The 23024-nt window shown below is 40.0% G+C and overlaps 1 protein-coding gene across 4 annotated transcripts in view; it reads right to left on the reverse strand.

The window, feature by feature from the left end:
• The window catches only part of LOC146499717 (chemokine-like protein TAFA-5), a 181121-nt gene that overhangs the window by 12378 nt on the left and 145719 nt on the right, over positions 1 to 23024 (reverse strand). For all 4 annotated transcript variants that reach the window (XR_014870391.1, XR_014870392.1, XR_014870393.1 and 1 more), the window contains one exon: positions 9334 to 9461. Coding sequence is in view for 1 of the 4 variants with exons in the window: in XM_085138845.1 (XP_084994971.1) it covers positions 9334 to 9461 (128 nt within the window). In the remaining 3 variants the exon portion in view is untranslated. The remainder of the gene's footprint in view (positions 1 to 9333; positions 9462 to 23024) is intronic.

Below are 23024 nucleotides of genomic sequence, written 5' to 3' on the forward strand. Positions count from 1 at the left end.
CGAGAGTTTAACAAGAGCATCTGCTTGACTCAAAGCAACTTAAAATGACTTAATGTTCTACGATTCTTTACGTCTGACTGGCTCAAATCTCTCTCTCTTTCACTCACGCTGCTCTTTTCTTCTCCTGCGCTGCTTTTCTGCCTCTGTTTTGAATTGTTCCTCTTATCAGGCTGTCACAAAAGCTGGCAGATAACCTGAGGTGATTTTGCTTTTCTCCTCTAACAGCGTACTCGCTCTGCCTCGTTCTCGCCGAGCTCCCCGCGTCGGCACACGCAGAGCGAGATAGCTCCTTGCGCTGATTCATCTGCCAGTCTAAAATGGTGGAGGGCATGATGCAGAGCATCCTCCTCTCTGGAGAGAGACAGCAGTAGGCCTTTCAGCGAGAGAAGAAGGTATGGAAGATGACTGCTGAGACTACATATCGTTCTGCTAAAAGAGAGGCCCTTTGCAAAGACAGCATTTCACTGTGGTAACTGTGATAAAATGTATGTTCAAACCTTTTAGCGTCACGCAGTGTGGAAAGTATTCCGGTACAGTCAAATTAACCCTTCACTGCTGCTAAAGCGTTTCTTTATCTAGCCATTTTTCCCCCAGCCCTTTCTTGGTACCACGAAAAGCTATGACCAGAATACTGCACACAGAATGAGATCTTTGCAGTTAGGGCTGCCACGATTAGTCGACTAGTCACGATTACGTCGACTATTAAAATCGTCGACGACTAATTTAATAGTCGACGCGTCATTTGAAGCTTTGTAAGATCACAAAAGACGCAGGAATAAGTAGTAGTATTTAAGAGTGTAATAACGGACTGAAACAGAAGATGGCAGCACTGCATGTACAAGGATGCCAGCTGCCGTTAAACCCCGAAGAAGAAGCTGTGTCCCAGAATTCATAGCGCGGCCCAGCTCAGTTGTCAACAATGGCGGCAGCTAGTTAGTTTTAATATTACTCTTATTATTCTTTCTGGGTCACAAAATAAACGTTTAACATATTTTCAGGCGAGAATGTAGCTGTGTAAGCCTCAAATAGCTGCTCAGTTTATCAAGACACCACATATTTTCAAAAGCACTCCGACGTTTTCGGAGACATCTGTTACCCACTAGCTTGATAGCTAGCCGGGGGCAAGGCTCACTAGAGCCCGTGAGAACACCGGACTCCCGGCTAATTGTTTTCAAAAACACCGCTGTCTTTCGCTACTCAGGTTAAACATGTAATATAAGTCACTTATATAACTTAAAAATGTTATTGTTTGGCTTTTTTTTATAGTATTTTATTTGTTCCTGAGTAAATCGGTTTGGCTGAGATTAAAGTTATAGTTTTTACACAGCTGAATAAACATCAAGCAGACAGCTGATTATCAGAAGTGTGAGATGCTCGAGAATATACTCCGGTGTCCTGTTATATTTTAGATAGCAAGGAGTTTATTAAACTCCACCGAAACAATCTGCAAATGTCATTAAAATTTAATAAACTATCATTTTGTCTTTATTTTTAGTTAGCACATACCTTAAACACTTAAAGCTGTAAGCTAATGATAGTTATATAAGAGCAGATGCTGCTGGTGCAAAAAGCTGTACGTTCAATGGATGCATGATCTGATTAGTGGACTAATCGCAAAAATAATCGGTGACTAGTCGACTATCAGAATAATCGTTTGTGGCAGCCCTATTTGCAGTACACTAAAGCTAAAATTGAATTTATTGGTTAATATCTTACATGTGCCAGATCTTTTTACACATCTGGCTAAATTGAGAATAAAATAAAAGACAATTAATGTTAATAGGATGGTTTCATACATGACTGACAGAAGCAATATGCCTCATTAAAAAGTCAGCAGCCGGTGATCAACGTATAAGCCATTAACAACCATGAAAAAATCATGTTTTATAATTTGAATTAGAGTTGTATGCAGTGTCATGTACAACCTCTGTTCCAAAAAAGCATAGGTGGAGCCATATTTACCACTGTGGACAAAAGTCTGTAAATGTCTTCGAACTGAAGAGACCAATTGCTGAACCTCTGGTACACGAACGTTGTCATATTATTGTCTGATACAGGATTCTAGCAGCTCAACAGTCCTTTCATTTTCAATTAGTGAAAGGTTTGGACTGCAGGCACCCGAGTTCAGCACCCAGATTCTTGCCATGCTGTTGTAATAGATGTGGTTTAACATTGTCTTCTGGATGGAAGTAATATGTTTTGACTAAAACCCATATATACTTTACAGGATATTCTTGGAACTGTAGCTGTAATTCAAATTGTGGTTGGAATAGTACTCTTTCTAACATAACTAACTTAAATGTTTAGTAATGAAAAACATATTATTTGAACAAGTAGCAGAATGGGTAGATTTACATTGGATTTGTATTTTCTGTATTATCAATTGTTACAAACCCATTTTCACCCAGGAGCTCTGCACCGTATCAGGAGAATGAAGTCAGCACATTGTCCGAATGTTTACTTTCTCGGCACATAACATGAGCAATGCTCTGTTCAGGTAAGGCTAGAGTGCTGCGTGGACAGAGCATGCAGGAGGGAGCACGTGAGCACACAATAGCTTGTTGTAATTCTCTGCACGGTTACTCGCTGTAACCTTACCTGGACACAAATGTACATCACACGGACACGGACAAGGGAGACTGCAGATTCAACAGTATGACAATACAGTTATTAGATAAGAAAACTGAATTAAATGTGCTGCTATTTATATTCTAAACTTTGTTGGCAAGTGTGTGAGGCCAGTCAGCAGGGAGATGTGTATAAACTCAGCCATATTAAAAGGCCAGTGCACAGAATGAACGAGCTAGTCGTTTGCCAGCACAGTAAAACATTTGTCACATCAGTTATGTTTTGGCAGATCATTCTCAACGAAAGCTGATGTAAGTGCATATTTATCGCCTTACATTAGTGCGGATGTGCTACATATATTGGCAGATGCAATAATATCCTGAGGTGACGGGGGAAAAAAAACAAGGTGATGACGAACACGCGGCTCATCAGCGCAGTCGAGTAAATCTCCGGGGAGCTTGTTTACAGTCTTAGAGCATATTTTTGTAGAATTTCATATTCTGTTAGGTCAATCCTTCAGAGGAGAAACTTGTCATTGTTATCAGTGAGAAACCTGATTCTGAAATAAATGATATGCTGGAGCTTCACAGCTCTACTTCTGCTTGATATGCGTCCTATTCAGCTGTGGTTAAAGTGCAACGCTGCTAAAAGTAACCTCCCTCAAAAAACGTCACTGTCAACACCGAGCTACGCACATATCAATCTTCGTGCGTTTCTTCTAGAGCCGGCCTCTGAGAAATCCATACTGTAGTTTTATTGACAGGAACAACTGTGTACTCTCCAAAGCGGGGTCAGAGTAAGATAAATGCCTGGAGAGAGAGAGGGGACGAGGGCGAGGATGAGAGGAAAAACCGAAAAGAGAAAAACGCCTGAATGCCTGGGAACGAGACAGGCGGCAGGCGAGGAAGTTATTTTTACTCCGAAGCGTATCAAACGGTGACCGCTGAGATGAGTGACGTTGTGTAGGTCGAGAGAGGACGCGCGGCATTACGTCTAATCTTCTTGCAACTCACGCTGCTGTGTTGCCGAGTAAAGTTAGAGAGGAGGTCAGCGGCATCACCCTGAACAACAAGCCCCTCCCTTCCCCAAACCCTCTGGTTGACAGAGAAAACACAAACTCCCAAACATTTGACCAATACACGCAAACTGCCTTTTGACATTTGTTCAAAATAACCCTTTATGGGGTTACGAGGGCTGAGTCAGATTGACTTGGCTTAGTCAAATACCCATGAGGGATATGTCTGTTTGTCTGCATTGATGTTTTTAGGTTTTTTCGCACAAACACCTGACGGACAGGTCAGACATGCTCAGTGGACCGTGCACAGCTAACAGTCAACCTTGGGCAACAGTGGGGCGGCTGCAGTTTGGGTTTAACCTTGAAAAGCCTCAGGGAAGGCGTTATTTGTTCAAAGTTAAACATGGAAGGGAGTAAATGGTTTTTGTTTTTGTGAGTGACTCCCCTTTGGGTGAGCAGATAACAAGAGGTTATTGTAATTTTTGGGCTTGCTAGAATTGCCCTTAAACTTAAGCCTGAGAAGTAAACGTCATTTTAGAGATTTCTCCATGTGACTGAGTTTGAAGGTGTTGAAAAAATTCATACATTTTAAGAAGAGTTTTAAACAATGACCCGAGTCTGCTTGTTGGCAGTTATTATACTCCCTGACAGTGAAAGCTGGTAGAACCCACGTAAACACACACACACACACACGCCTGGACTGGCACAGATGAGTGCGCATAGCTGTCCAGCCATTTGACTGGCTGTCACCAAGTTTAAAGTAGCCAATGAAGCACGCACGAAATACCTGTCACATCCTGCGGATGAGAACTACATTGAGTGACATCCTGAGCAGGATAAGAAAAGTACATGTAGGCCAGAGCATGCAGGGCTACCCTGTGCAACAAAGTAGGGGTACATGGTCACGGATACCAGTATGGAAAACCCACAATAGCAGTCATCAGTTAGAGCCCGTTAGCATGCAAGCCTGAATGCACATGCCATTAGCCCTTCCGTCACACTGTGAGCACCAAGATTTGCAACACCTCATACGATATTTTATCTGACACGTATAATAAATGTTACAGCTACAGTGTGCGCATGCAGTATGTGTGTGGGATAACCTGCCCAGATAACAAGCTGCACTGTAGCTGGAACTTGTAACGGCTGTCACCGCAGTCTCCGCAACTGGGTTAACGTTCGGGTTTGTGTCTGGGCACGCGGAGACGCGCATGACTCACAACACAGGAAGGAAACCTGGTAGCAAACCATTCAGCATTTTATATTTTATGCACTCTGTATTTACATGTTTGTTTTCTCAACAGGAAGGAATAAACAAGTTAGTCAGCTGATGACTAAATCTTGACAGATGCATTAATGATACACCACTGGTCCTCAGTGTTCACGCATTGACATTCACAGATAGGGCAGTTATGTGTGTGTGTACGAGTGTGTGTGTGTGTGTGTGTGTTGCGTAACATGTTTCTCAAGCGAGACCTCTTTAATTGCCACAGTATAGACTCCGTGCATACAGGCGGGAGAGCAACAGTGTTTATGCTTCTTGTAAAGCAGATGTGGGGGTTGAAATCAATGGGAGGATGGTGTTTGTTGGGTAGGGAGGAGAAAGGAGGGGCGGAATAGAGGGTGAAGTGGAGAGGAGGAGACTTGGAGAGCTGGATGCAGCGGTGTAGAGGACAGGCGGGTGAATGAATTGGTGTCATCTTAGCTAGTAGAAGCCGTGGCTTCCCATCTGCTGCCATCATTAACAGTAAGAGCGTCCCTAATTTAAGCTAATTGCTGACATCGAGGAAGTAAACAAAGCGCGTTCAGTTTGGAGATGAGCTGAAGACAAGGAGGGTGAAAAGAAACATTTTCAGGAGGCTGTGAAATGGTTCCAGACTGCACTTGAAATCTTGTCAAGTACAGTCTGGAAAGAGGTGCTGAAACAGAGCTTAAATGGCTATGCTAAACAGGGCTACATCGTTTTTTGCAAATAAGCAACAAGGATGATAAATTCATTTTCTTGCATTACCTAAGTGCGTTGTTCAGAGCTGCACTAATGAATATTTATATAATATATACAATACATCATGAACGATCCATTTATAATACAAAAGATTGTTTCCTGTAATGACTATCTATCTTGCCTCCCTGTAATTTTCTCCTTAGCTTAATGTATCATTTTAGCATCTTTCAACTCAGTGTTCAGAGACCATAGTGTTGGGTTCCAACATGGTTTCCACTTATAGTAGGCAACGCTTTTATGATATATGTTTAATATTTTTCTAGATGCCAACACCAGTGGACATCATTGGCATTTGGCTAACATTTATAGTATATTCCAGTTACCTTCTCTGTATAAATATATTAAATGTTTTCCACATTAATTTAAAAGATGCTAAAATTTCTGTATGAATACAATTTATTGTTTATCTGCCATTTGAAAGAGCTATGAAGCTATGAAATAATACTGTTTTTCAAAAAACATTTTTGTCATTCCATGAGCTAGCTGAAAGTGAATGAAATAGGCTAACAAATATGAAACTGCAAAGATATGTTGTAGTATTTTTTTATATAAAGTTTATCTGTGGCAGACAGTACAAAAAATCTGATAAGGCAATATATGTTTAGAAACTTCCTTTACTTTAGCCAACATGGCTTAAGTAAAGCATGGTTTCAGTATCCTTTGCTAATGTTAGCTGTATTGTATTTTGTAGTATGTTAATTTCTCAGGGACCACGTACACGAACTGCTTCTTGTAATCTTCTACAAGAACACATGCCTTGTACTATATTTAACTATTAGCTGATTTTAATCCTACTAGCTAATTTACATCCTACTTGCTAATCCTACTAGTAAGTTACTGTAGTTAGCGATGCAAAATTACTCTTTTTTTTCCCGAGTGATTTGTTTTTTACTTTAATGTAACCTGCATTCTGTCAAAATGTTTCAGCTTTATTTATAGAAATATGGTAGAGTAAAACATCTTGGTATCTCACTTCCGACAAATGCTTGCACCACAGTATCTACTGCTATCACTTTACCGGTGTCCATACATGTGTCCATACCAGGTCAGTTTTCTATTCAGCAGCTTATGTAAACTCAGTTCTAAGCTGTACAGTTAGCATCTTTGAATGATTTTTCTTTTCTTCATTTTTTTGTTTGTTTTCTTGCACAAACAACTGGCACAGTGCACAGTCAATAGAGAAACTTAAAATGTGTCTGTGACTGTAAAATCCAAATGAATACTCTTAGTGGCCACTTTATTAGCTATCCCTGTTATAGTGCTCGCTAATGCAAATATCTAATCTGCTAATCATATATTAGCAATTCAATGCATTTAGGTAGGTAGGTGGACACTGTATAGACCACCTGTTGGAGCATCAGATTGTGGAAGAAAGGTGATTTAAGAGGCTTTGAACTTTTTTGTTTGCTGGTTTGTTGGTGCTGGCACTTTCTAATGCAACCATCTCTAGGGTTTACAGAAAATCCCAAAATGATGAGACAAAAAAATCTAGTGAGCAGCAGTTCTCTGGGTTAAGCTTTTCTGGGTTAAGGCAGCAGTTACTCAAAAAAACAGTCGTTACAACCGAGGTATGTACATCACACAACATGTTGAACCCTGAACCAGATGGGCTGTAAGCAGCAGAGGACTACACCAGTTTTTGTGTTAAGTAGATTGACTGACAGAATGTATAACATTATATAACATTTTTTCTATTCTTTAAATCCATGAAATAGCGTTGTAAAATTGAAACTTCAAGTGTTTCACATTGAAAACCCAGATTCTTAAAGGTTCGGAAGTAGCCCAATCACTGTCTAATGTCAATAACAGTAAAAATGTTTCAAGCCAAATAACTGAGGCTGAAAACAGTGATTTGAAATGGCTTTGCTATGCTTGCAGATCAGAGCTTTTATTGAGAACAAAGCTGTACTGTACAGGGTGGGCCATTTATATGGATACACCGTAATAAAATGGGAATGGTTAGTGATATTAAAGTCCTGTTTGTGGCACATTAGTATATGTGAGGGGGCAAACTTCTCAAGATGGGTGGTGACCATGGTGGCCATTTAGAAGTCGGCCATCTTGGATACAACTTTTGTTTTTTCAATAGGAAGAGGGCCATGTGACACATCAAACTTATTAGTAATTTCACAAGAAAAACAATGGTGTGCTTGGTTTCAACGTAACTTTATTCTTTCATGAGTTATTTACAAGTTTCTCTTTGTTCACAGCCATTGACATGTCAAAGAGGTTAACACATGAGGAGCGGATCGAAATTGTGTTGATATCTGGTGAACGCAGTAACCGGGTCATTGCAGCAGATTTCAATGCAAGACACCCTACGAGACCACCCATCTCCCATGCTGCAGTTAGCAAACTGCTTGCTAAGTTTTGTGAAACTGGTTCATTGTTGGATTTGCCAAAATGTGGACGCAAGAAAACTGTCACTAATGAAGAAACATCAGTGGCTGTCCTAGCTTCATTCAGCAAGAGCCCACAGCGTAGCACTCGCCGCATGTCACTGGAGAGTGGCTTTAGTCGAACATCCCTTCGGCGGATATTAGCTACTCACAAATGGCACCCTTACAAACTCCAGCTACTGCAGCATCTCAATGAGGATGACCCAGATCGGTGCACAGAATTTGCAGAATGGGCAAAACAAAAACTGGAACAGGACCCTCAGTTCACGCAGAAGATTTTGTTCAGTGATGAGGCAAACTTTTATGTGAATGGTGAAGTTAACAAACAAAACCACTGCTATTGGTCTGACACTAACCCACATTGGATGGATCCCTCCAAGACTGTTGGAACAACAAAAGTGATGGTTTGGTGTGGTATATGGGGTACAACGATAGTGGGTCCATTCTTCATCAATGGAAACCTCAAGGGCACTGGATATTTGAAATTGCTACATGATGATGTGTTTCCCTCTTTATGCACTGAAGCTGGCACGTTCCCTGAGTTTTTCCAGCAAGACGGTGCACCACCACATTATGGGTGCCAGGTCCAAGCATTCCTAGATGAACAGTTTCCTGGAAAGTGGATTGGTCGTCGTGGGCCAGTTGAATGGCCCCCAAGGTCTCCCGATCTGACCCCCTTAGACTTTTATCTTTGGGGTCATCTGAAGGCAATTGTCTATGGTGTGAAGATACGAGATGTGCAGCACCTGAAACTACGGATACTTGATGCCTGTGCTGGCATTTCTCCTGCGGTGTTGCTGTCAGTGTGTGAAGAGTGGGAGAAGAGGGTTGCATTGACAATCCAACACAATGGGCAGCACATTGAACACATTTTATAAGTGGTCAGAAACTTGTAAATAACTCATGAAAGAATAAAGTTACGTTGAAACCAAGCACACCATTGTTTTTCTTGTGACATTACTAACAAGTTTGATGTGTCACATGGCCCTCTTCCTATTGAAAAAACAAAAGTTGTATCCAAGATGGCCGACTTCTAAATGGCCACCATGGTCACCACCCATGTTGAGGAGTTTGCCCCCTCACATATACTAATGTGCCACAAACAGGACTTTAATACCACCAACCATTCCCATTTTATTACAGTGTATCCATATAAATGGCCCACCCTGTACAATGAGTCAGCTTGTCAAAATGCTCTCTTAACCTTTACTTTTTAATTACTGTTATTTTGTTTTAAAAAAGCGTCCTTGGTTTGGTTGTACACTTCAGTTGGTTTTCTAAGCACATCAACCAGCTTGTGAGTGGTTTTATGTAACCTGAGGCATTAAAAGAGAGCCTGAACTCACCGTAGTGGTTTTAACTCGGCCTCCGGGCTGCGTACAAGTCCAGCCAGATCTATTGACTAACAGGTCGCAACCCTCGTCCTCCAAACACGGCACCATCTCACACCATTGCTTTTTCCGAACAATACCAGCTGCGGAGGAGAGACAGAGAGAAAAAGAGTGATTAGGAGAGTGACCTGGGGGAGGGTTCGGGGGGTGAAATAAACAGATGAAGAGAAATGATAGGGAGAAGTCAATGCAAAGATGTAACGATTAAGACAGAAGAAGAGCGGGTCGGGGAATGACAGATGGAGAAAGACAGATACGGGCAAAGTTATAACAGGATTGAAAAATGATGGTAAAGCAGAGATGTGAAAAAAATGTAGAAATATAAATGGAAAAAAGAAGGAGCAATGTGGTGGTGGTGGGGTGAGAGATGAGATGTGGAGGTAGATGAAGAGCAATGAAGTAAAGGGACAATTGAGAGGTATGAACGCAGACGATGACAGTGAGAGATGAGGGAAAGATGGGGAGAATCAGACAGATGGAGTGAAATGGAGAGAGCTGTGATCAGTCAGGTAAATAAAATCAAACATCTCAAATGATATTTAGAAGGCTTTACAGCCATCTTGCCTTCAGCAACATTCCAACCAGGATGATATATTTTGTTAGCACGCCACCTAAATTTTTACCACAAGGGATTTAAAAAACAAAATAAAAACAATTCATATGTTAAATACAATCTGGGACATTCGGTGCGCATTTTGTCATAGCTGTATGACAAATGTTTTTCCAGCACCGCTCTGCTTTATTGAAGTTTCAGACTCCAGTTAGTTAGTTTCTACTCGTCTCTCAAAAGCAATAGGATTCAGGCCATTACATAGAGGCTGAACACGTACTAGGCTTCACTGACAGACTGAGACACAGTGACAAGACTGATAAATGTATTGACAACTGAAGCAGGCTTCTGTCAATTCAAAGAAAGTGTTGTTGGAGGTGCAATGCATTCTTTCACCTGCACTTACGCTGGCATAGGTTCCCAGTCACCCCTGTCTTTAGTGCTTGAGTTGAAGGCAAATAGCATCTTATTTTAATTCTACTTTTCCTGGTGAATATTGGAGATTTTTTGTTTGTTTTGGACATTCTTAATATATTTTGTGTCCCAAAAAGTGGCAGTACTCACTGCATTGAGCGGGTCCTTGTTGCATTGCAGGCATTGTGTGTTACACTGTCACACTATTTGTCTATCTATCCACAGTAATGTGAAAAGAAATAACACAATGGTTTGATATATATTGGAAAAATATTTGTACAATGTTGTGTTTTTTTGCTTGGAAAACACAAGACAAACACAGAGTTTGTTCAATTCTAATAGTCAACACTCAGTGTGACCACCTGTTTTTCAGTTTTATTGTCTTTTCCTTTAAATAGTCTTCAGAATATTTCTCCAGGCTTCTTAAAAGACATTCAAAGCTCTTCTTTGGATGTTGACTACCTTTTGTTCTGTTCTCTGTCAAGATGATCCCACAATGCTTCAACAATGTTGGAATCCCGGCTCTAGGAAGACCAATCAATGATTGACTATTTAAATTTGTGTTTTATAATCCAGGCATGCTTTTACTGCATTGGCAGTGTACTTGAGATCGACACCACAGGCTGAAATGCAGCCCCAAACATGACGGCACCTCCACCGTGTTTTGCAGATGATTGTAGACACTCACTGTTGTAACTCTCTTGAGCTCCTCCGTACATACTGATGAAGGTATGTGGATTTATCACTCTATAAGACCTGCTTCCAACAATTTTCAGACCAGTCCTTGTATAATTTTGCATATTTTAGATTTTTCTTGAATGGCTGCTTGGCAGCCACCTTACACTGAGGTCATTTCTTATGAGCCTGACAAGCTGAAGGGCCAGATGTGTCTCTCAGATCCTGTGTCAGGTCTTTGCTGGATATTTTTTCCCTTTTCTTAAGGACATGGCTTTCAGGTCCAGTTAATTTGCTGTAGATAGTACTATATGACTTTTGTCCTCGACTTGTTCAGTTTCCTCAGATTTCTTTTATTAAGGGCACATTGCACACCATACTGAGTTATGCCAAGTTTTGGAATCATCTTGTTGGAGCTAAAATATTATTATTATGCCTGTCAAACTGTGTTATCATCGGTATCATTTTCTGTAGATTTAAATAAAGAAATCAGAAACAAATTATGTGATTTTGACACAGGCTGGTAGTAACAAAGTATCTAAAGATAAAATTTGGAATTGTTTCTTTGCTCAGTTTTTCTGTTATGTATGGATGTGTCTCTTTTTTGTGCTTGAATAGGTCAGTTTTATGTAGCTTAAAGATTAAAAATACATTCCTCTGAAAATGTTCAAAAAAGCAGGTAATGTCCAAAGAAAAAGTTTAGAAAGCTGGAGAACTGTTGCTCAAAACCACTTTAAGATATTGCACGACAGTCTGACTCACTGGAAGGAAAACATAATGAAATGGGTGGCTAGAGATATTTGCGCAGTACTTTTAAAATTCGGATTAAATAGTTTTTCATCACAAAAGAACCCCGTAATTGTATTTATCATGACGTACAAACACGGCCATCCAATAGGTAATTTTAATATCTGCAGTTTTCAATTGTAAATAAGCTTCCATTCAGGGGTTCAGTTATTTCTTACTGAGTTTTCGACTGTAAGTCATCCATCATATAGCCCCACTAAGTTATCAGGAGTCTTCATTGTCTTCAGCTGCAGCAGAAGTTTGTGAGTTATAGAAAATCAGACAAGATATATGCAGCTAGCTGCTTTCTGTGACAAGCCATGCTGCAGAATGAATCATCAATAAGCATCATCAAAGGATCACAAATTTACATTAAACCCGTGGCTTTGGAAAAGAGCCTCTATGATAACATATTAGCACCAGATTGCATAATAGCAGCCAGGATGAATTTACTGAATATTAAATGAGTAAATAAATGAATATTTCATTTTCATGTCTGGCATTTACATGTCCCATCCCTTACTAATGTGTTATTCAGACACGTTACCTAACAACAAACCAAACACGACATGTTAACCACCATCGTGCAACATCGGAATCTCCCAGACACGCACATAAACGTAAACAAATGTAAACATAAACAAAAGGCTACCACAGATAACGCTCTAGGAGATATTTCATTATGGAAATCCAACAAATATACATACACATAAACACAGACCCCTAAACCTAAAGCATAATACATGTGACATCTGCATGTACTCGTGACAACCATTTCAAATTTCATCCATCTACGCAACATCGTCGGAAGCATGTTTCCTTTCCTGTGTTTTAAAAAAATATTAAGAAAGTGGGAAAACGCAGTCAAAATGTCATCAAATTAAAGCTGCATTCCCGATCGCAACTCCAATCAGGAACATGAACTTTTTAAACAACATTTGTCATAAACTGTGATGTAAAGGACAACTTGAAATTTGTTTAACTCAAAACATGAAAATCTCCGGTGACATTAAACGTGCCCCGTGGGAATTTCCTTACAAACATTATTATTGTAAACAAAAGCTTGACAAGATTCCTCAAAAATAATGGCTGCTGGAGGAAAAATAGATAATAAAAGAAAAAAACAAACAAACTAAGGGTCATTATGTATGTGGTGTAATAGGTTGCTTTTACAACCCCCTTTAAAGATAAGGTGTTTAATCAAGGCCTCGTGGTTTGGCTTGGCTCTCAATCTTTACAACTGAAAAGCTGTGTTTGAGAAAAAATATTAAAGGATGAAAACCATGCAACACACATCCACATGAACATGTAAATCCGAGCCACAAAAATGAAAAGGAGATGAACTGAGACAGATAGATGAGAACGGATGAAGACAAAGTAGAGGACGAGCGTATCTAGATAACATTCTTGACCATTACAGGATATGGGCGAGATAAAGTAAGAAGGATACATTCATACTCATATCAGTATGCATTCATGGATTGAAAATTGTATTCTTTAATGGGTAACAGTGAAACCTAGAATGAATTGTAGTGCAAACATACATCATATTTTTTTCCACCGCGTATTCGCTGTCTTATAAAACGGGTGGGAATTGTGCTCGCTTCCGTATCTATAAATTTCCCCGAAGGGCACCTTCAGTAGCTGTAATAACCTCGCATGCAAATCATCGGCGAGCATGCTTCTCGATGTTAATACCTTATCGCCATAAACAATATTTATATAGCAATCAATCTATAGAATATGCATACCTTATCGAGTGCTACATTGCCAAATAACGCGAGTACCGTGAACACAGTGTCAGCTCAGTAAAACGGGAGCTTCAAATTGACGTCCGTGTGAAGCATTGCTATTATTGAGTGTGTTTTGCTGACATGCTGCTTCAGGTTGAATTACTTGGCGCTGCTGCATTTCGCCTCAAGGCTAGCTGCACCCAAGCAATATAAACTATGTTTAACTTCACTATTTTTACTTCAGGGACAAAGTTTCACAAGGCAAAAGAAAGCAATTTCAAACAGTTCAAAATCTGAAATCTATTAAAGACTGTCAGCATATGTGCATAAGCGCATTGCCCTGTCATTCTGCGGAAGATGCATTTCAAAAGTTATTGTTGCAGTTTGCCTGTTAAACAGTTCACTGGCTATCAATCTCTAGACATCTAGAGGTGCTAAGTATCTGTATGATCAGTATTGTTGATCCTCCTTAAAGCCTTCCTGCATCCCTGCCCGGTTCAGTAGGCTTTGAAATGAAGTGCTTGTCATATGGTGTCTGAAACCATCCTGATTATTTCTCATGTCACAAGTGGACAGTGGTGACTGACAATGTTGGTCATTTTTCCTAGCCCAATAATCTCTGCATCAGGCACAAGCTGAACTTTTCTGTTTTTTCAAACACCATTTCTTAGTTCTTACTTCTATTACTGTTCATATGTACAAATGAGCAAAGAACCCGGAGTCCCTTTATGTAAAGCTTTTCCAAAGGTTTGTGCTGTTATTCCCACTGGAACAATTACTGAATCTCAGCTTGTCACAAAATAAGCTATAAAAACAGACGTGATTAGAGGAACACTTCTTACAAACTAGTAACTTTGAAGAATTCCCTTGCCTTTACATCTTCTCTAACAAGCTTTTCCTTACAGGTGTTCCTAAGAGATGTAATTTATATCCTTTATGTTTTACATGCACGTAGTTCACATGAACTGTAACAGGTGTCGTCTGTCCATTTTGCACATTGATATTATGCTATTATTTATATTTTGGGGGCAGCGGTGGCTTAGGTCAGCGGTCCCCAACCCCCGGGCCTCAGACCGGTACCGGTCCGTGACTCGTTTGGTACCGGGCCGCGAGAGTTGAGGCTCAGGTGTGAAATGTAGGGTTTTCAGGGTTCTTATCAGTTTTCAGCGTTATTTTGTTATCGTTTTGATTGTTAACTTGGTTTACCTGGGTCTTTTCACGTGTGTTACGAATAAATTTTCTTTTTTTCGGTACCAGTACTGGTTTTATTTTGTTGCATTTATCCGCGACACCTTAAAGGCCGGTCCGTGAAAATATTGTCGGGCATAAACCGGTCCGTGGCGCAAAAAAGGTTGGGGACTGCTGGCTTAGGTGATAGAGCTTGTCATCAACCAATCGGAAGGTCGGTGGCTTGAATTTTGACTTAACCTGCCCGTTTGCCACAGCATCCTTGCGCACAATACTGTACCCTAAGTTGTCTCTGATGCTTTCAGAGTGTCAGTTTGTGTGTAAATGTTAGATAAAGTAGTGTTTAGGTATAGATACAAGATATGAATGTGTGTATAATATTGGTTACCTGAGACTTCCAGTAGAAAGCGCTTTGAGTGCTACTATTGCTGGATATTTCAAAATCTTTTCTTTTCAGATCTATTTTGACTTGTTTTAAATTTGGTTTTGGCTGTCCGATTCCAAAAGTTTCTTCTTTTTTTCAGCTGTTCCTCGATGGACAAGCGAAAGTTGGGTTCAAATTCATATAATATTAAAATGTCCACTCCAGCTTCAGCTTGCTGGCAGATGGGCTCATATAATCTTTCATTTAATGAAAGATTCATCGTTGACTCCGACCTCCCTAGTCCCCGAGGCAGCAAAGCAACCCCAAACCATAGCATTTTAACTACCATCCTTCACAGTCTCCACAGGCATCCTCAGCTTCTTTCTTCTGTTTTTCTGAAGGCCTGAGAGAGCTCTTTAGATCATGGTAGAGCACAAACTTCAATAGGAAAAAGGGTACAAAATCCTTGATGGGAATAAATCAGACAGGTTCCACCTGTTACTCTGTAAAAGAGCTCAAATATTATGGATGTAATAAATAGATGGGTGTGCTAACTCTGTCCATGTGTTTATTTGGTTTTGTGTAATTATACTGAAGACGCCATCTTTATATGTTGACAGCGTTCCAAAGATAAATGGCGACAAGCTTTTGCCTCTGCTACCTGTTGCCGTGACCCTACAATCGTCTGAATTAGCATCCCAGCCGCTCCTTTTAACAACTGCATTCTTCAAGTTCAAAGTTCAAGGAAATTCTTGAGTCTAACAAGTATTTTCAACATTTTTCTCAAGAAAACCTCCAAAACAAACATTCTAAATTGCATTGGACTTCCATGCGTGGGCAATAAAAAGTTTTCTATTTCTACCCTAACATGCTCTGTCCGAACTACAAAACATTTGTTTTCCTTTTAATACTACTAACCTAATCTGTTTAAGATTTTTTAAATATAGTCTTTTGTGGAATAATGTCCTTGTGTGATGTCTGAGGAACGCTAGTGTCACTGACAAATTTCCAGTTTATGTGCGAGTACAAAAACTTCTGAATAAACAGAACTACTCGGCAGCAGTAAGTGTAATGTAGCAGAAATGATGTAAAGCAGGCCTTTGAAGATGCAAAGGGGAAGCAAGAGAGCAGAAGGGAAAATTAAAGGACATATTGTAAACAAACTATTCACTTGGGTGAAGCGAAAATCATGTCAGATGTAATAGCTGGAGGCCTGGCAGTGCTCTCAAGAGTTTCCTTTTTCCTCTTCCTTTTGTTATTTAATCCATTACTGTGAATCTGTCTAATGAATGTTGTCATCAAGGTCACTAAACAATTCACAAACGGGTTTTGTTTAACTTCTGAATTACCATCCAGTAGGGTGACCCTCAGCTGATGAAGATGTATCGTGATGTCTGGTAAATATCAGTAATGAGGGAATGAGTGCTGTTATATATGCGCGTGTACAAGTGGTATATTACAAGTGTCATTTTTGACAGCGAGAACTATAAAACAGCTCCATCAGTGATGACAGTCGAGAGATAAGTTATCACACTTGTGTCAGATGAATGATGTTAAGATTTAATAATGAAGCCACGGAGACATTTCAGGTTGACATAACAGATTTCCAGCTGGTTTTCAAGTGTGATTAATGGAGATTTGTCCTATTGACTTTTTAAGTGGAAATAATCACCATTTAACATCATTTTTGCATTTTTTAAAAATATTACCAGTAGGTCAAAAAGCCAAAAAAAGTTCCACCAAAAATCACCGGTTTTCATTCATTACAGTCACTAACGTTTAGCATTATAATTTGCAGGTTCCTGTGATATGGAATTAAAAATTGTAAAAGCCCTTTTGTATGACTTTGAGCAGCTGGACTTCAACAGTTACGCATAAATGTTTGTAGCCCGAACCTCTCTAGATGCTGTGAGATGTATTTGACCTAAACTTCTTCAGCTACATCCTTATTCTTAAGATAAGACAACCTTTGTTAGTACCAGTATCTATCAACCAGCCCGTTCTCACTCCCGAGGGGTAACATGGCGATGTTTTGTCACGTCCCGCGGCGTTCCTGAGGAACGCGAAAGGAGACCTTCAGCGTTCTTATGGTACGCGGCGGGTTATGGCTGAAATCCAGTGCAATGACGCTCCCGCGGTAATAGACGTTCCAGCCCTGTATTCCAGCCCTAAACCTAACCTTATCCCTAGCCCTAACCATAACCTTTTTCCTGAACTTAACCAGGACTTTAATGATGTTAAATAGCGTGTTTCTAAGCAATTTGAAGAAAAAGAGCGAACATGTGTAGATTGAGTCCATATGGTTCTCATATTTCCTCATTTTTCCGAGGTCGTCATTCAGAAACGTGGTGGGTAGCCAAAAACGTAATATGTTGACGATTTGTCACCTAGCGTAAAATGTTACGCTTTGGGAGTGACAACGCATTGCTATCAACACAAAAAATAGCAATAATGCTATCAGTCAACTTTGTCTATAAGTAAATCGTAAATTTATCTCTATTTATGTATTTTGTGTATAAGCGCCATCAAATGGCAAGAACATTTTTAACGGTAATTGATACAAAGTAATACAAAAAGAAAAAGCAGCTGAACAATTGTTTGCAATGTTATCAGAAGTGCCTCAATGATACATGATCACTATTTTATTTTTACATGCCAAAGGTATCATTAGTACAGTTACCAGGACACCCTAAAATTTGGAATGCACCAGTTTAAGTGTCTCTAGTTCCACTGCGATAATGATACCACAGCTTTAGGTGTATGTGGACACTGAACGCCAGCTTTAATAAGATGCATTCCTCACTGTGAGGAAGACACTGAGAATATTTTTTATGTGCAAAGCAAAATTAGGATTGGCCTAAATCAGACGTTCCCAAAGTGTGGGGCCCGCCCCCTAGGGGGGGCGCAGAGCCATTGCAGGGGGGGCGCGGCATGAAAAGGGAGGAAAAAAAACCAAAACAACGCTTGGACACTGCTAGCACGGGCACCCACACAAAGGCAAAGCAGGAGATGAAGTAGCTGAATATGTTTCCAAACCAACTTCATTCTAAGCCAAAGACTAGAAAATATGATGAAGCAAATCTTCCCTTTGGCTTCACCTGCACAGGTGCTGAGGTAGGTCTCCCTGCAGGATTGGTTTTCCCTTTGTTGGGAGCAGCGCTGGGCTGTTTAAATCACGGACAAACAGGATCCCACATTCTTGATTTGTAGTTCACAAACACTTGTTGTGATGACTAACTACTCCTGACATTTTGGAGATGTTTGCTCTTTATACAGTAAAGTTACAGCAGGATACAAATAACATCAGGCTGATCCTGCCACGATTTGTTCCCCCGGTTCAAATCACGGACAAACAGGATCCAACAGTTGTTTATGTTTTTGAACCCATTTTGCACAGAGAGGCATTTTTTGGAAAATGTATTGATAGCAATGTTGAATATTATTACACAGGAAAAAAAACAACTACATGTAAAATAATTACACCGTGACGCCTCTGCCTTTCTAAATGGAGGGACAGTAACTGTGTGTATATGTAAGCATGTAAAACCTGCAGTTAGTCAGATTAACAGTATTTCATCTCTGTCTGCCATTCTGCAATTCATCTCATGTAAACAATAACGTGCACACAGTGTGACGTGAATAAAGGCACATACCTTTGACGTTGTGTGAAGAACTCTGTATTCCTCGTCCACACTTAAACGCAAAAAAGGAGTTTTAAAAAATCTCCGTTCTCGGTGATTCGAAACGCCGTTTACGTGTGGACGAAACAGCTGTGTTTTCAAAAATACCCGTGTAGGTGTGGACGCAGCGTAAAAGAGTTAGTAATGTATTTTATTACTACCTGTAATTTATTGCAGATTACTTGTATTTGCTTAATTGTTTACTAAATGTTTGAGGTGTGAAATAAACCGCAATGGAGCAAAATATGGGTGTGTGTGGTTGGAGGATGTGTTCGTGCGTGCGCGCGTGCGCGAGCATTTTTCTTGTAAAACAAGGGGGGCCCAGCAAAAAAAGTTTGGGAACCACTGGCCTAAATCACTGCTTTCCTGACAATCAATGACAACGGGTGCAAAAAAAACATTACCTGTGAAAACCCTGTGTATTCCACCCAGGGTGTTTTTGTCATTTTGTATTATTAATTATGTTTAAGACTTTGTTAGTCTTAAGTTTATTCTATAGTACCTTGGTTGTTCTGTTTAGCTTTTGTTTATTAGATTCCCCTTGTGCCCTCTGTGTGCCTGTGTTGATGTGCTTGTATGATTTCTTGTGCCTTGTTTCCCCTCCTTGTGTTTTATTCCATCATGTTCATCCATGTTTCCCCCGCCCGTCATGTCTGCTCTCTCTCCCTCGTGTTCCCCACTCCCTCTCATCTGCCTCTCCTCCACTCCTCCATCATGATCCTCCGTGTCCTGTCTTATTGTGAAGGTCTCGTTTTTCCATGTTCATTCTGTTCAGTTTTGCTTCCCCTCTCTTGTTATGGTTATTCGTGTAAGATGTGCTATCCTTCTGTGTATTTATGTCAGCGTCTTCCTCTGTCCTGTGTCGCAATCTCCCTCATACCCATCTGTGTGTTCTGGTCCTAGTTTAGTCTCTCGTGTTCCCAGTTTAGTTTTCTGTATTTCCTTCTGTCCAGCCATAAAACTGATTTAGAGTTTACTTTTTGCCTGCCTGTCGAGTCTGCAATTGTGTCCAATCCTGCCGGATCCACACACAGATCAGTTATTTAGATTGTTTTCACTTCAGCTCATTGTGAAAGTCATTGCTGCATATCGCTGTTATTTATGTTCGTGTTGCTTTCTGTTATCCCTGCTCTCCGTCAGTGCACCTCGCCATACTTGCGCCAACATGGAGTAGAGCATATCAAGAGGAACAGTTGGCGTAGCAAGCATGAAATACCTCCAAACTGATGACTCACTGCTGCTTCCATTGCTGATGTATTGTATAGAGAAGACAGCACATCATAGTCTATATTGACAAAAGAACTGTGCCACCTGCGCATTACACCTACGTGAGCTGCTCGGCCATGGAAAGCTGTGCCATGAAGCTCCAGGCTCACGGTGTTAGTGCTGATGTTAATGCCAGAGATTTGTTACTCTGTAGTTATTCTAATTATTGAGAAGAGCATTGGCGAGAAGAGCGCTTTGCGCAGTCTGCTACTTCATGGCTGAGTTGCTAAACCACAGGAAACAGATTTGTTGCAATTGTGCCATCCTATTAGAGTACCACACTCAGGTTCAAAAACTCTTTAAAATGAACCATTCTTTGACAAATGTCTGTAAAGGCAGACTGCATGGGTAGGTGTTTGATGGCAAGGAGACAGAAAATACCTGAAATCAAAATTAAGAGGAGTCGCTCAACAATTTTGTTCATAAATGGTAAATGGCCTGTATTTGTATAGCGCTTTAAAAAGTGTAGAACAGAATTAAACAAATCAGCTCCAGCTGTCACTGATACCCGTCAGCTTTTTGAATTTCAAAGGCAGAGTTAGTGCAAGATGCATCAGCATTTATTATCAATCTTGAGTTTTAAAGAAAAACTATAAAGAAAAACCTCCAGCAACCATTTATAATGAGAAATCATAAACCATAAGGTTGGGTGGGTCTTGCATGACTAACTAAAATGATCTCGCTTGCATAGTGACCCTGTTAGCATTCAACCATATTACTGCTCTGATATGGCGCTGGTGTGAGGGCAGTGGCTTATGTTGAAACTTATTAGATTCAGGGGTGATAAAAACATCCCACACATGAAAAGCGGGCAGGCATGGACAGAAATAAACACACGGACACACATAAAGGTTTCAAGCTATGCACATGTCAGGGAACGTATCAGCCTCGGTTTCATCAGCGGAAGATAAGACGTGGAGAGGGGAGAACATTATTAAACCCTCCATAGGACACTTATCTTCCCACCAAATGGTAGATCACACTCATGTCAACAGCCAGCATCTTGCCCTAATAAATTCTGTCTAACGCCAAGCCTGAGATGACAGGAGAAAGATGGGCTGTGTCTGTGTCAGAGAGAGAGAGAGTGGGAGAGAGGGGAAAGAAATACAGCAAGAAAAATGACGAAAAAGAAAGAAGACCTAAAGACACATCCAGTCGGATATAATAAATGTAGTTCAGCATGCTACGGTACTAAGATAAGAAGATGGACTAAGATAATTGCAAGCTGTACAGATCAGATATGGTCTGAGGGGGTAGCAGAATCAGCAGAGTGTCAAAGGCTGCTGATGCTGGACACCAGATATGGCTGGGCTGCACTTTACTATTATTTTTTTTTTATAAAAGTGGAATTTCCAAAACATTTATACACATGTATGTGGAAAAAAATAAACATAACATAGTTACTGTGGCTGGTAGCAGAGGACACGAACCTCTAACCTCCTTCCTAACCTATATTATGCCTATATTATGCTGCTATTCATACTATCATTATATTATGCTGCTATCCTGTATATATTGTACTTATTATTATCTGAGTACTTCGGTTGTTTTATTGTACTTTTTATATTTACATTTATATTTATTATTGCATTTTGCACCAAGGGAGTGGCACTCCAATTTCGTTGTACTTGTACTTGTATAATGACAATAAAGGCTATTCTATTCTATTCTATTCTATTCTATTCTTCCCTTTTTTAAGCGCATCCATATTTTTTCTCCAAAAAGAAATGAATCAAGTAAACGCTGTGGTTATGAAGATAATCATTCAGAGTTGAGTTGTTTGCCACATAACTGTAGTTCTTCTTATTCTTATAAGTTGATTTGGTATGAGTTGCCCAGTTTTTGAGCTGTTGGCCATAGAGATGTCTGACCTCTGTTGAATATAAAGGAAGTAATGGGCACTTGCCTTTGTGGTGTTCAAAGTACCAAAAAACCCTACATATGAAAAATTCTGTAGTAATATCTCGCAACACCCAGTTACTCCAAAAACATAAAATCCACAAAGCACTTGTGGAAACACCATCAAAGATGAGATCTTGTTACAATGTCAGGACTACAGGAAACATTACCTTCTACATGGAGATATGGCTGCTGTGGCTAATTTGGTGGTGTCATGATCCAGGCGTTTTAAGTTTAAGTTTATTTTGATATTCATGGTCTATTTTTAAATTCATTCGATTATCTAAGTTCATTTGTTTATTTAGATTCCCCTTGTGTCTTCTACCCCTGTGTTTTAGTCTCCTTTTGCCCTTTATGTGTTTCATGCTGCGTGTCTTATGTCGTCAAGGTTATATTGTCTTGTCTGTGTCTCATGTTCCTGTTTTATTTTGAAGGTCTGTGTCCTATGTCAGCGTAGTCAACTTTGCTTCCTTTGTCTCGTTATGTCAGATTAGTGTCAGCTGTTTCCCCCTGTGTTCCCACTTCCCCTAATCACCTCCTGTGTATTTAAGTCCTCTGTTTTCAGTGTGTCATGGTCAGGTCGTCTGCGTTCACGCCATGTTTTCCATGCCATGTTTCATGTCTAGGTTTTTCTTGTTGTTTATTTAGTTCTCCCAGTTTAGGTTGATGTTAATTTACTTCAGTTTGCCTTGCCCTTTCTTTGTACCTTTTTTACCAGCCTTATTAAACGGCTCGCTTTTTGTTAACATTCAAATTCTGTTCCCTGTTCCTTGGAGTCTGCGTTTTGGGTCCTTTTTTCAATTCATACAGTCTGCCGTCGCCAGACTGTGACAGGTGGAAAGAAGAGTTTAACATGAAACTACTCACTAGAGTCCCAGTTTTTTTAAATTTGGAAATTAGAATTTGTTGATATTTTGAGCACCACATTTACTTCCATTGTATTCAAGAGAAGGCAGACAGACAGTTCTAGAGCTATCACCAACTTTTTGACAAGGCAATTGAATGTTATCGAGACCTGCCACAACACCAACCTGAAACCTGTGCAAGTGCTTTTTTTTTTTTAACTTGTTAGCATCAACTGAGATATCAAA

This window comes from Neolamprologus multifasciatus, chromosome 17 (assembly GCF_963576455.1).
Source record: "Neolamprologus multifasciatus chromosome 17, fNeoMul1.2, whole genome shotgun sequence".
NCBI classification, from domain to species: Eukaryota; Metazoa; Chordata; class Actinopteri; order Cichliformes; family Cichlidae; genus Neolamprologus; species Neolamprologus multifasciatus.